Source organism: Perognathus longimembris, chromosome 11 (genome assembly GCF_023159225.1).
Source record: "Perognathus longimembris pacificus isolate PPM17 chromosome 11, ASM2315922v1, whole genome shotgun sequence".
Classification (NCBI taxonomy): Eukaryota; Metazoa; Chordata; class Mammalia; order Rodentia; family Heteromyidae; genus Perognathus; species Perognathus longimembris.
The window spans coordinates 29,894,321-29,909,710 of record NC_063171.1 but is presented as its reverse complement, the minus strand read 5'-3'; the positions used below and the strand labels follow the sequence as shown (position 1 = coordinate 29,909,710).

The 15,390-nt window shown below is 34.4% G+C and overlaps 1 protein-coding gene across 4 annotated transcripts; it reads left to right on the top strand.

The window, feature by feature from the left end:
- The first annotated feature begins 92 nt into the window (after nucleotides 1–92).
- Blzf1 (basic leucine zipper nuclear factor 1) lies at nucleotides 93–13,532 on the top strand. Of its 4 annotated transcripts, none has more exons than XM_048358124.1 (7): nucleotides 93–251; nucleotides 1,397–1,468; nucleotides 5,106–5,545; nucleotides 7,409–7,608; nucleotides 9,407–9,535; nucleotides 11,099–11,318; nucleotides 12,750–13,532. In XM_048358124.1, the coding sequence occupies exons 2-7, from the start codon at nucleotides 1,438–1,440 to the stop codon at nucleotides 12,930–12,932; spliced, it is 1,203 nt and encodes a 400-aa protein (XP_048214081.1). In that variant the 5' UTR covers nucleotides 93–251; nucleotides 1,397–1,437; the 3' UTR covers nucleotides 12,933–13,532. The 4 variants fall into 4 exon arrangements, with proteins under 4 accessions (XP_048214081.1, XP_048214079.1, XP_048214080.1 ...); XM_048358122.1 differs by lacking the exon at nucleotides 93–251 and adding an exon at nucleotides 280–405; XM_048358123.1 differs by lacking the exon at nucleotides 93–251 and adding an exon at nucleotides 451–501.
- Nucleotides 13,533–15,390: the final 1,858 nt, after the last annotated feature.

The following is a 15,390-nucleotide window of genomic DNA, read 5'->3' as shown; positions in this document are numbered from 1 at the left end:
GTTCCACATCACCACTTCCGTTTGCTTGACAGGTGACCCGGAAGTTCCAGTGAATGATGTGCTTCCGCTCCACATAATGCTGCTTGTTTTTAAATAGGCAACGTTCCCACTGCTCACGTACGGAGGCGATGCGTCATGTATTCCGTGGAAACTGGATTTTAAATGCAACACAGGATGTTGGTCTTTCTCCTTCGGAAAGGAATTCCGGAAATGACCCTTTGAGTTACCGGAAGTGGTTGAGTGAGAGCGCCGTGAGTTGTCGGGGAGACCAGGAAGGTGGAGGAGGTGAGGTTCCGCCTGGCGATGGGAGGGCAGGCTGCGGCGTTGATCCGGTGACGAGTATCGAGCGCGGGAGGACGTGTGGAGTGGGTGAGACCTCCTGAAGTAGGAAGAAGAACCAGAGAGGTAATTTCTAGAACCAGCTTGTGGCTGGATGGGGTTGAGAAGACACCGAGGTGTGGAAGGGAACTTGGTGACCATTAGCCTTGTATTTAGGAAAAGGTGATCTGTCCCGGGGAGGCTGCTTCAGACGTGAAAAGAAGTTCCCAGGACTGCTAAGGTGGACGGGCTTGTCACCTCACACCTGCCGCCTTCCACACCCGGTACCCGCCCCTCCCCTCCCCGGCCCCTGCCCCTGCTCTTGCCTCTGCCCCTACCCCTGCACCTGTCAGGAGACATTTGTGCCACGCTTGTCCATATCCACAGCGCTTCCACCAGGCGCAGTTTCGCCGATTTTTTGCTCTTAGCAAGAGGCTTTAATTGTGGTGTGAAGGAAATTAGTCATGGAGACCGTGCATGTACTGAATCCTGTTAATAAGCAAACTAATCGTTTTATTTTTGTGATGAAGCCAGTAATACAGCCCATCATGTTAATATTGTACTGATTGATGTCCTCTTCCTTCTCCCTTACCGTGTTCCTGGGAGTCTGAAAACTGCATTTTTATATTTCTTTAAACGTATATTCAATATTATGGTTATATTCAATGTTGTGATTTTCTTTGTACTGTTAAGAGCTATGGCTTTTTAAAAATTACCTTTCCAGGCAGTGCAAATTTGATTACTTGGAGTAATGTGTTTGTCGCACCTATGTGATTATTACAGAGTGAACACGTTGTGTCTACTTAGAAAAATGCTTTTAAATTCCTTTTTATCATAGCAATGATAGGAAATCCCTGAAGTATTCTTGGTGAGGCAGGATATTTTAAAATAAACCAAATCTAATTTTTGAGACATTCGAAAGACAATACCACACATAAGAAGAGAATAGAAAATTAAAAAAAAACATTGCCTTTCTAAATGTGTGGATACTAAATTAGAAACAATTTATATATAATTAACGCATATCTTTTAAAGTACAGTCATTCATTAAATGTACTTCTATGGTATTGTTTTTCAGGAGGCGTCTTGGAGTGCAGTTTCATTAGCTAAGAAACAAAAATGGCTACTCTTAAAAGTTTAGAAACCAAAGGTAAGTTTTCATATTATAACAACAATTAGATGGGCACACTGCCAATGGTAGACCAACTGTAACACAGTCACCCCAAGTGGATAGCGTAAACAACAGAAATTCATTGTCTCATAGTTCTGAAGACTAGATGTCTAACATCAAAATAAATGCCAGAAAGGCATTGTTCTCTGTGAAGATATTTAAGAAAAGATATAACCCCTCTCTTAGCATATGGTTTTCTGGCACTCTCATTGGTGCTTCTTACAGATGGAACACCCTGACCTCTGTCTTTGTGTTATATGGTATTTTCCTTATTTGCATGCTTCTGTACCCAGCCTTCCCCTTTTTACAAGGACAATGATCCATATTGGGCCCTCCATATTTTTATATGATTTTATCTTAATTACATTTAGAACGATCCTGTTTTCAAATAAAGTTGCATTCTGAGAGATGAATTATTCAGTAGGCTGGACAATCCAACTCTTAGTCCTAGTTTTATGTAATATAATGTTAACTATCATTGGTAAACAAAAGTAACTTGTAATGCATGGCCTAAGAAAAAGCAGACCTAATGCTTGACATTGTCAATTGTCTGCCTCACAAGAGAGCACCAGTATGGTTTGGTATGGTGGCAGAACTTACTCTCAAACATATTTGCAGTTCTTTCATTATGAAGACTGATGTGTGTTTGCTGCTAGGGCTCTTCTGAAAGGTTAGCTATCTGTTCTGTTTGAACAGATCACACTTAGAAAATTAAAATTTGATGCAAGATGAAAATTTAAAACAATTTAGTAAATGTAAACCAAGTAGTAAACAATAAGGACTGAGATATTTAAATGTTCATAATTAGATAAAATAATCAGTAGTTCTGAGGGATAGTAAAAAATTAGATGAAAAAGGATTCTAGGAGCAAAATCTGGGAACAAAATCTTGGGAAAATCTGGATTAAAAGGTGGTTCAAAGCCTTTAATATGCTCATGTCTATTGAGAGGCTCCAAAGAGATTTAGTATACAGAATTGCCCACACTTTTTGACTATGGAACTCTATCCAGAACCTATGGCAAGAAAACTGTTTGGCCACCCCTTCAAAAAATATTGAACTACTAAGTTCATTGTAACGTTTTCTAATTTAATATCAATTTAGTTTAATAAAAATGTAAGGTTTTTCTAATTTAAAAATAGCTACATTTTATTAGATATTAGTTTCATTTAAAAATTACCAAGTAACATCATTAATCTATGTAATAGTTAATGTATATGTTCCGAAAAGTATGCAGTATATGATTGAATTAGGAATTGAATTTGTATAAAATGTTGTCCCAAGTGAAAAATAATTTTCTTTTTATCATTAGTTAGGTCTACATTACAAAAATCTTAAGTAATCATTATTAATGTTTGAATTTTACCAATAATAGTATGCTTAATTTTAAATTCTGGTCCCCAAAAGTATTGACTATTTGTCCTTTATGGAAAATGTTTGCCAACCCACTATTCTAGATGTTAGATCTTATTTCCTTACATTTCATCAGTTCTTGAATAAGCTATGATTCATTGAAAAATGATCACAGCTGGAAGTAAAGATGAATGAATAATACAAAGGTTTTTTGTTGGTTCCTTCAAAGAGTGGAAAAGAATAAGGATCGAGGATTGCTATTTTGCTTTACTAAGGCCTTGCTCATAGTTATGGACCTGGTACCATAGATTTTTGTCTTCCCACTTGAGGTAATTACTCATGAATGTGCCCTGGATTGTGCCTAGTACATATGCAATAAAGGTTTCTATGTGTGTCACAGAGCAAAATAGAATTATGAAAGGTATGGTACCTGGTGAGAATATATAAAGCCCTGGTTTTTGTCTGCTTGTCCATGCATGTTAGCTAGAATCATAGTTGTGATTGAAAGGGAGCTGTCATATGATATACAACGTAGGTTTGATATTCAGCACTGCTTCAGTAAGTAGAACACTTAAGTATAGTTGAGAGTAATTGGGGTTGAAAGAAGTTGGTTGAACCTCTTGAGTTTTACAGTGAGTTTTCTTTGTAAAGATAAATTCTGTATGGGAAGAGATTTCTGTTAAATACTCATTTTTTAACCTTCTATTGATAAATTTAAGAAGCAAAAAAGATTTATTCTTGAATCTTCATTACTTCAAATTTCAACTCAATATTAGTACTTGCCTAGAAATCCAGTTTTAACTATGATCAAATTATCATACCAGCTTATTTGGCCAACCTAAGTATGCTCAAATGGCATGAATCCTGGTAACCTATTATTTTTTATTAATCTAGAATTAATGGTTGTTTTTAATCTATAAAACAATATTAATCTATAGGTAATTAATTATAATGCCAGAATGTCTTGTTAACTAAATAAAATTTACATTAGATAACATTAAACAAACTTAAAAACCAAATTGTAAAACCATAAGAGCAGTTCTTTATTTTTAAAATGATAAAGGGAAAATTCTTCTTTTGCGCTACAGCTTGTTTTGAGTGCCGGGATAACAAATATATACTACCACACCAGATTACAAATTTATTTAAGAGAAATGATCCAAAGTTCAGAATAATCTTTAATCACAAAAGGGTTGACTTAAACATTATTATAATGAAAAACTAAAGAGACTAACAATAGGAAAATAATTGTAAAATAATGATATTTTAACTTGAAGGAATATATATTTATAAAATTAAAATATGAAGCAAAATAAAAATATATTTTAGCTTACAACATATATTATGGTTACAGTATATTTTTATATTGAATAAATTTGAAGTTATAAGAAATTATTTTGCAGTGATGAGAATATAGGTAAGCTTTCATTAAAGTATGCTTATTACAGATAAACTTTTATTTGATGATATAATTTTTTAAATGATTATAATAGACAGGAGCCAGTGACTCTTGCCTCTAATTGTAGCTATGTAGGAGGCTAAGTATTGAGGATTGAGCTTCAAAGCAAGCCCAGGTAGGAAAGTCCTTGAGATTCTTATCTCCAGTAAATGAACCAAATGGTAGTGGAAGTGAAGCTTGGTTCAAGTAGTAAAGCACCAACCTTGGGCAAAAGAAGCTCAGGAACAGTACCCAGGCCCTGAGTTCAAGCCCCAGGACTGTTACAAAAAAAACTAATAGAAACTAGAGCACATCTGACTATATGTGGAGATGATCTTTTCTAGTCTGTAGTTTTTGTAGGAACCTACCAAATAGAATTCAAGAAACTATTTTGCTAGATATTTGTTTGGCTATAGAACCCTTGCAAGTAACTTTCATAGTTATTTGCCTAACACTGCTGTAAGCAAGTTTTCATTTCTATGGTGATTTGGCTAGAGAATTCCTTTTCCAGGGCCACAGTATGATTCCTCTTTTAATATACATCAAAAGTTCTCACTAATGGGTAACTGCTATACCATGTTTCAGGCAATTACCTTATTCAAGCCTTCTTATTACAATCCTGTGGCATGGTTACTATCTTATTTTGTCTATCAAGGTATAAATGTTAATGAAAGACTAAATCATTGACCTATGTCATATTAAAAAATAAATGTCAAAACCATATTCCCAAATTTGACTTTCTATCAAAAGAGAAGCCATTTAAAGAAATTTTATGTCCATAAGACTTTATTCATCTTTTCTTAACACATAATTCTTTTAAATTTTAGTCATCCTTACCTCAACCCCAATCCGAGGAGCAGGAGATGGAATGGAAACTGAAGAGCCACCTAAATCTATCGAAGTTACCTCTGCAGCCCAATCCATAAAGCATGCAATCCTTCAGAGTCCACGGAAGAAAGCATTTCCCTCAGAGAGCCCAGGAGTGCTTCAGCTAGGAAAGATTCTCACTGAAAAAGCAGTGGAAGTTGAAGCTGTAAGAATATTTGTTCCCAAAGCTGCTATAACTCATGATATCCCCAACAAAAATGCAAAGGTTAAATCTCTTGGATATCATAAAGGAGAACTCATTAATCAGTCAGAGGGTCTTACAGATCCTCGGAAAGAACTCTCAGAGGTAAAGAGTATATTGGAAAAGCTCAGAAACTCTGAAAGGAGGTTACTACAGGACAAAGAAGGACTTTCAAACCAGCTCCGAGTACAGACAGAGGTAAAAAGAAAAAGTCTTAATAATTTTAATGTGTACTACTACTCTTTACATCTGTGCCTACAAATCCACATTTCTTCATTGGAATGTCATTTATCATAGATTGTCATTTCTATAGAAATACTTCCCCTTAAATTTCTGTTTCTTAGAGCTTATGTCTGTATATGCTCTGTCTATAGAGTTTGTTTTTGGAACTTGTGTTTTAAACCTGGTTGAAGATGAAGGTATGAAGTACTTTGAACAAGACCGACCACCTTTAAGCTATACAGTAGGTTCCTTTTATAAACTGCAAAACCAAAAGTTGATCAAGTTAGGCTTTGAAATTGAAAAGTTAGTCATTGTAAGGATCTATAGATTTCAAGCACTTGTACTTTTGCTTGTGTATGCATGATAGTTGGAATAAAGAGAATGGTGGAATAAGAATATTTTCATCAAAAAATGGCCTAGTGGTAGAGTTGCTTGCCTTGTATACATGAAGCCCTGGGTTCAATTCCCCAGCACCACCTGTATAGAAAAAAGCCAGAAGTGGCACTGTGGCTCAAGTGGTAGAGTGCTAGCTTTGAGCAAAAAGAAGCCAGGGACATTGCTCAAGCCCTGAGTTCAAGGCCCAGGACTGGCAAAAAAAGAAACAAAAATGAAAATCAACTATGTATGTGGTGCAAGTCATAGATAGAGCTCATGCCTATTAAGCATGAGATCCTGACTTCAAAAAAACAATTATTGAAAATCTATAATGTTCAGTTGTATAGATTTAATTCTTCCATATTAGTAAGATTACCTTATCTCTCTTTTGTTTATCTACTAGATTATATGTCTTTTTGCAAGATGGTAATCTTTGTAAATGTTAGCGTTTTAAGTGACTTGTTCATATGTTTTAATACTTTTAACAGATCTTCCATTTCTCTTTCTTCCTTTTTTAATTTTCTTTCTCTTTTTTCTTTTTCTTGCCCGTCCTAGAGCTTGGACTCAGGTCCTGAGGACTGTCCCTGGCTCTTTTGCTCAAAGCTAGCACTCTACCACTTGAGCCACAGTGCCACTTCCAACTTTTTCTGTTTTAATGGTGCTGAGGAATTGAACCCAGGGCTTCATGTATACAAGGCAAGCACTCTACTGCTCAGCCACATTTCCAGCCCCTAGATCTTTAATTTCTAAGTAGAGATGTGAAATACTTTATTTGTACACAGTTTAGAAAATTCAAAGGAAACACACTGAAAATATTACCACCTACAATCATACCAACCAGAAAGGAATACATAAAGGTTCATATTTAATTCATTTTGTTTGATAACATCTTTAATTTATTGTTTTCCTGTGTTACAACACTCTTTGCAATTATTAATAACCATAACATTCTTCAGTAGCTATACCATATACCAGTACTTGCTATTGGATATTTGTTTTAATGTGCTTAAACATATCCTATATTCTTTCCTTTTCTTAATTTCTTAAGCATGAAAAAGATTTAATTAATAAATGTTGAGAGAACACCACAAACACATTCTATGACTTCCTTTTAGTAAATTTATTGGTTTTCTTTTCTGTTTTTCCTTCAGGTGTTGACTGAAACCAGGCAATTTTCATAATGATTTGTACTCATTACAGACACTCAGTTTATAGCCACATTGTGTACAGATAAAAAGAACTGTTTGTATATATTATTCAACTTAAAATTTTAATACCCTTTCTTGCAGGGATGAATTACACAGAAACATAGTTTTTCTTTCTTTTTATTTTTCTGGTACTGGAGTTTTACTCAGGCCCTTGAGATTTCAAACTTGCTCACTCAGCTCCAGCCCTCTTTCATTAATTTTGTTACATTAAAGTCAGTGGTGTTATTTTGGGCTTATTGTACTATGTTGTTTCTAGGTTAATCGTGAATTAAAAAAGTTGCTGGTGGCTTCTGTTGGTGATGATCTTCAGTATCACTTTGAACGTCTAGCTCGTGAGAAGAATCAGCTTATTTTAGAAAATGAAACCTTAGGTCGAAACACAGCTCAACTTTCTGAACAGTTAGAGCGTATGTCAATACAGTGTGACGTATGGCGAAGTAAATTCCTTGCAAGCAGGTATTCTCTATTGAAAATAATGTTTTTATTTCCTAGTTTTTGACCCATAACACAAAAAAGTAGATTGTAGTGTGAAAATTTCTGACAGACTATCAGAGTATTTCAAATATTGTTTAACACATAGCTCTCGCTCCTCTGTTATCTCTTGTCACAGTTTACCTAAAGAAGTGCGTTAAGGAGCCTCCCTCATTCTAGAAATCGCTCCTGTTACAGTGCTTAAAGCTAAAACAAAACTGAATTTAGACATCTGGTAAATATTAAAACCATAAAAGGTGAAATTACATTATTTTCCTCACCTTTCTACCTGGAGAACTCAAATGTCATTCCTTTTCCTTAGAACAGTATTATTTATCCTTCATGCTCTGTTCTCATAGTCTTTTATCTATATGACCATTCCCTCTGTCATTTAATTGCACACTGAGTAATGCTACTCTGGAACATGTGAAAACCATAAGACCTTTTGGGACACTATTAGATATTATGATTATTTATTTAAGCACCTTTCAGCATTAAGTTATTGGGAGACTAGTTCTTGGTACTATCCATCTGTGCATCAAAGACTTCACAATGTATTTAATTTAATAACTGCTGATTTAAATGGAATCATCTGGTGATTTCCATCCAAGCTAACTTAAGAACCACTAATTGAAATGATTAAAAGAAATATATTTCTTCATGTATTAATACAGCACTTTCTAGTACTTGGTTACTCTCTTAAAGACCTTCATGTGTCATTAGTTCTGTTAGTATAGTAAACTATTGGAGGAAGTAAACTTTTTAATCTAGAATGAAAGTTAACTCTTATTTAACAGTTTAACAGATAAGTTACATGTGAGTTTGTGTGCGTGTGTATTATATGTTACATATATATGTAATATAAAATATACATATAAAGTTCGGATTATTGTATTATTGCACCCTAACATCCTGATCAACACTGATAGTAACATTCTAAATAATAAAAATTAAACTTAACCTTATTTATATTTTAGTTCATTTAAACATCTCATGTCAAAATTCTTTACATTTTAAGTCAGTAACTCATCTGGGATTTAATTTCAGTTCTAAGGTTTTACCTTCAGTTCCACCCATAGATTACTGGCCAAATAAAATTTAGTGCACCCAAGCAGTAGAAAATACAAAGATACTTTGTTAAAACATAATAAGGTATCTCTGCTTATGCTAATAAGGAAAATTTACTCCGATAAATTGAAAAGTTGAAAGCAAAGTGTACAAAACTTTGTACTAAATAACCCCTTTCTGTAATAAATCATATGTTTATTTTTAATACAATACATAAAAGAAGAATGAGCATGCTGGGAAGTTAAGAACATCTTTTTTTTTCAAATTAATGTATATTATAAAAAGAGGTCTCATGGCACTATTTCTGTATATTTTCATGTAATATACTTTGACCAAATTCACCCCTTTATTATTCTCCTTATGAAGCCTCCCCCAAGTTTTCTTCATATAGAAACATTTGTATGTTTAAAAACAAGTACTTATTCCTTTTGAAAAAAATAATCAATCTAGAGTAATATTGGAGTAAATTGAGAAATCACCTTAGAAAAACTGGATTCATGTTTTTCTTATCATCTTATAAATATTTTAGCTGAATCCTTTGAATACATGCATAAATTTTAAAATATTTTATAATGAAATATAAAACTGCAGAGCAATTTGACTATTAAATCTTATTTGTTAATTTGAAAGTGGAAGTCACCAAGTATACTATACTAACTTTCATATTCTATGTTATTGGCAGAAAATTTATATCTAATGTTTAAATCTTTTTTAGGGTAATGGCAGATGAGTTAACCAACTCCAGAGCTGTTTTACAGCGTCAGAACCGTGATGCACAAAGTGCAATACAAGATCTCCTGAGTGAACGGGAACAGTTTCGTCAGGAAATGATGGCTACCCAGAAGTAAGGCACTTGTTTACATGCTGAAATATCCCAGTTTTTCCTGCCATTTTTGTTATTGTGATGGGTGTTTTAGTCTATCTACATTTGACAACTTGAACATATACTTTGAGTTGCACTTTAAAACAGATGGTCTGAAAGAGAGGAGACCTAAAAAAAGAGAATGCTTCTTAATTTATAATATGGGGGAGAATTATTTATATCTATATCTATAATAGAAGAATTTCTGAGCTTAAAATCAATTCTTTGTATACTTCTACTACTTTTTAGTAAAGGCCAAAGAATGTACCTGTCTTTCCTATGGAGGATTTCTTTTTTTTTTTTTTTTTTTTTTTTTTTTGCCAGTCCTGGGCCTTGGACTCAGGGCCTGAGCACTGTCCCTGGCTTCTTTTTGCTCAAGGCTAGCACTCCGCCACTTGAGCCACAGCGGCGCCGCTTCTGGCCGTTTTCTGTATATGTGGTGCTGGGGAATCGAACCTAGGGCCTCGTGTATCCGAGGCAGGCACTCTTGCCACTAGGCTATATCCCCAGCCCGGAGGATTTCTTTTTAACCTCTAACTTTCTACAGTGTTACAACTGGTTTTCATTAGTACATATTCCAGTCTTCTCCCCAAAAAGTCTGTCTTCCATAAAAGCTCTTGTGCTTTCATGTAATTGTTTTACTACCAGAATAATTGATACGGTCTAAGAGTAAATTAGGAATATTATATCAAAATAATAAAATTTTGAAGGCAGCTACAGGGCAATGTTAAGTGCCATGAATGAAAAGGAAGTGTATACCACAAATTATGTAGACATAGAATAGATAACATGGAAATGTTAATAACTATGCCCGTACAAATGGGACAAATAACTGGAAAGATAAATTACCAAAGCTTACTCAAAAAAATACATAACTTACATGGCCCCAGTCTATTGAAGCAATCAAATTCATATTTTAAAACCATTTAATGAAGGAGATTCCAGGCCTTGGCAGATTTTCTAGTGGATACTAAAAACCACATTTACACAAATACTTCTAGAATGTAGAAATGAAAATAAAATTTCTAATGTAATGTATGAAGCCAGCATGATTTTGATGCCAAAACTAAAGACATTAGAAAACTAAAAACCTATTTTATTTATAACCATAGGTGCAAAAATCCTTAAAGTTTAATATCAAATCTTAATTCTACATTATCAAGCATTATGACTAACCAGGGTTAATTCAAGTATTGCAAGGTCATATATTATGACCAAATAAGGTAATTCCATGAATTGTACAATGGCTTAGCATTTAAATATCAGTGAGTATAACTCACCAAAAAATAAAAACCATAGGTACAATCAGTTATTACTAAAATAAGATAAACTTTAGGAAGTACTGAATAGAGACTGATACCCAGATAACAACCTAGTAGTAGATTAACAGGTGCTTTTTGTAGTTGTATTTCTGTGGCCAGACTTCCTGGTTTATTGAACTGAGAAGAAGATATTAAATGATTTCAGAAACAAGTTGTTCAAGTTGTGGATTTTAATGTTTTTGTCCTCTTACTAACACTTAGTGTTCACATGTATTCTCTGCAGATTTTTAGAGGAACTCTTGGTCTCTTTACAGTGGGGAAGAGAGCAAACTTACTCCCCTAACCCACAACCCCACAGCACAGCAGAACTAGCAGTAACAAATCACAAGTTGGCAAAAGCAGTAAATTCTCATCTTCTGGGGAATGTTGGCAATAATAGTCAAAAAAAGATTCCGTCACCAGTTGAGTTCTGCAGTACCCCAGCTGAGAAAATGGCTGAAAAGGTAAAATTATTTTCTCTTCAATTAAATGTTGAAACGAAATATCTTTTATTCTCTGTAGCATTTTATTCACCCTTTACTGAAAGATGACATTCAAAAGTTTGACATTGAGCATTGAGTAATATGGATTCTAAACCTGATTTTCATGGTTATTAATTATTTTAGAGAAAATTATTTCCTCTGAGCTTTAGTTTTTTTCTAACATTACTACTCTAAGGAGAAAAATAATGTTTCGAAAGAGGTCCTGTTCTTTTAGGTGATAAACTATTGATAATGCTTCACTTTTTATATCCATTTTGCTGTAAAAAAAAAAAAGTTCTGGGGCTGGGGATATAGCCTAGTGGCGAGAGTGCCTGCCTCGGATACACGAGGCCCTAGGTTCGATTCCCCAGCACCACATATACAGAAAACGGCCAGAAGCGGCGCTGTGGCTCAAGTGGCAGAGTGCTAGCCTTGAGCAAAGAGAAGCCAGGGACAGTGCTCAGGCCCTGAGTCCAAGGCCCAGGACTGGCCAAAAAAAAAAAAAAAAGTTCTAATTTAGTAGTCGTTAGTAAATTAAATAGATCACTTCCAATTTGAGAAGTTATATAAATTTGAGGTCTTTCTATTTTTATGTAACTTAGTTAAGTGCGAAAGGACAAAGTTACAGAAACAGCAAAGAGGAACAGTTTATGTTAATTGCTTACAAAGTTGGTGGGGAAAATAAAGTTTTCAAATAAGTGAGGTAAGTTAACTTACCCTTTCTGCTCTTCCATCTCCTTTAATGCTTGTCCATTTTCCCATCTTCCACATTGTATAGACATCCTGCCTAAAATCTATCCTTCTCACTTTCAGGCTAAAATTGAGAATCACATGCTAAGAATTTTTTTTTTTTAAGACCCATAATGTAATAACATGACAGTATTTGGAAACCTTTCTTAGTTTCCCCACAAAATTTGTAAGCAATTTAACTAAAGCCTTTCGTTTTTGCTTCACTAAGTTCCATAAAATAGAAGATAGATAGATAGATAGGTAGATAGATAGATAGATAGATAGATAGATAGATAGATAGATAGCTTATTCAGAGGCTGAAGTCTCTCAGCCAGCCCTTTGAACTAAGCCACAATTAAGAAATATTTTTCCTTGATTCCTTTTATACTTTCCAGTTCCATTGCCTTTGAAACATAACTTATCTTCCTCATGTGATAACTACTAGAGAATATGAACATGAAAAACAAGAACTGTGAGCCAGCCATGTTATAATTGGAAATTTTTTTTCATGTTGTGTTCCATTTTGTCTCAGTTAAGAGGACAGGGAAAGTCAGAAGAATTGGGAGAGCATGGTATTGAGCCCCCAAAATAAGAACATGATTGTTCCCATACAGTATTACATGTCAATTGGAATGAGAAAGTGTCATACTACATATATCTAACATGACCTCTCATTTTCCGTAGGTTCTACATATTTTGGACCCAGTTACCTGTGTAGAAAGCTCACCTGATAATCCATTTACTCACTCTTCAAACACATTGCTTGCTACAAAGAAAAATATTGGACGATTTCATCCCTATACTAGATATGAAAATATAACCTTCAATTGCTGCAATCATTGCCAAGGAGAGCTTATTGCCCTTTGACAGCCAGTATGTTGGAGGCATGCTTCTTACCCACGTCATTATTACTAGGAGCTGGGGGTCTTGTTATGCTAGAAGTAATATCACTTCCTTTCCGTAATGTATACCCACAAGATATTTCTTGTGCTAGACTCCAGATTACCTTTTCTTAATAAATATCTCAGGGTAAGAAAAAAACAGCATGTAGATATTTTTAAAGAAAATCCCAGACATTGTACAATGTTTATGCTAAAAACTTTTGAAAGATTTTATAAATTTGTTTTCGGCCCTAAATTATTTATCTCATTAAGTATTTTACAAGAACAGATTTCATTTTGGTGCATTTAAAGCAGGACAGGCAAACTATGTGAATCAAATGTGGCCACAGTCATTCAATTACTATTGCAATTGAAAAGGCAACTAAGCTGTTTTTGCACTACAGCAGCAGAGTTTATTAGCTGCAGAAGGACTTGTGCTTAATAACAAAGCCCAATACTGTACTTAATAACAAAAAAGTTTTCTGATTTCTAGTCTATAAAGTAAAAGCTGGGGTGAAAGAAAAGATGTTGCATTCTCTTTATGATAATTTAGGGGCTACAAGAGAGACTTAAATATTAAGGTGAAGGGGCGAGTCTTTCAAAACAAATGGTATATACTAGGAAAATAGAAAATTTAGAGCCAAAGTGATGTACTTCAACAGAATGTCTTTATTGCCGGTTTTGTTGATGAGGAATTCTCTATTTTGAATGGAGTTGATCTGACATATATAAAGAAGGAAACATTCTTAACTGTTGGCTCATTTTGGCAAATACAACACACAACAGTAATAACTACCTTGATATATATACATATACATATACATATGTTTATATCATATATTACATATGTGCTATATATAGTGTGTATATATAATATACGTAATATATATGTATAAAATATTGGAAGGGCACAATTTTTCTAGAATATAAAACCTGAAAAGAATATAATCCATCAGTTCATATATTTTATGTAACATGTGTTATTGTATAATGCATTGTAAGATACCCTTTATTGGCCTTTAAAAAAAAAAACGATAAAGCAGGCTGGGAATATGGCCTAATGGTACAGTGCTTGCTTTGCACACATGAAGCCCTGGGTTCAATTCCTCAGCACCACCTATACAGAAAAAGCCAGAAGTGGCGCTGTGACTCAAGTTAGTAGCCTCAAGCAAAAAGGAGCCAGGGACAGTACTCAGGCCCCGAGTCCAAGCCCCAGGACTGGCAATAATAAAATTTTTTTAAATGATAAAGCACTTATACTCAATTATAAACAAATTAGTTGCAGAAATGTGTGACAGAGAATTCTTCAAGGGGCAAATCTAGTCAAGTAATAATACATTTTAATGTCAGTTTCTTTGACTCATCTGAAGTGTTTATAGTTTCAAGTGGCAATAAATATCTCTATTTTTTTTCATTCCAAAGATTCCAGTCTTTATTTGCCTCTTACTACTTATAGTTTGATCTTTGTCTTTTCCTTTAGGTTTACCTAATAAAGACTATTAGAAAAAAATGTAGGGGGATTTATGACATTGGCAATAATTTCTTAAATTTGATATCAAAAGCACAGACCCAAAAGAAAAAGATACATTTAACTCCATAATCAGAGTGTGCATTGAAAAGACAACTTGGAGAATGGAAGACAATACTAGCAAACCATATATCTGATAAAGATTCAGTATGTGTGTGTCTACAAGTCAGTAACCAGAAACAAGAAAATGGGCCAATTATATGAACAAAGTTCTCTAAAATATATGTTTAACATATGTTATGTATATATGTACATATGTGTGTCTTATGTATAATATACACACAAATAGCCAATAAGCACACCAGAAGAGTCTCAACATCACTAATCACTAAGGAAATGCAAGTTAATACTACAGCATATTAGGATGGCTATTAACAAAAAAATAATTTGACAAGCATGTGGAAAACAAATCCTTGTGTCTTGCCAATAGGAATGTAAAATGAACATGGATATGCAAAAGTGTCTTTATGGTATCCTGACTTGTGATCTTCTGGGTAGATGTCTAAGAGTGGTATGGCTGGGTTATAGAGATGGATGTTGAGTTTTCTGAGGAACCACCATACTGCTGTCCACAGTGGCTGCACTAGTTTACATTCCCACCAATGGTCCAATAGGGTCAGCCAATCTGAGGTGAGATGGAATCTTGGGAGTAGTTCTGATTTGCATTTCCTTTATGGCCAGGGATGATGAGCATTACCTTAGGTATTTCTTTGCCATCTTACCTCTTCTGAGAAGTCTCCTTGGCATCTTTTTAGTGATTGGTTTATTAGCTCTGGGAGGGGTTAGTTTCTTGAGATCCTTGTATATTTTGTATATTAGGCCTTTGATGTATTACTGGTAAAGATCTCCCTTCTGTTGGCTGTCTTTTTAGTTTAGTAACTGTGTCCTTTGCTGTGTAGAAACTTTTTAGTTTGAT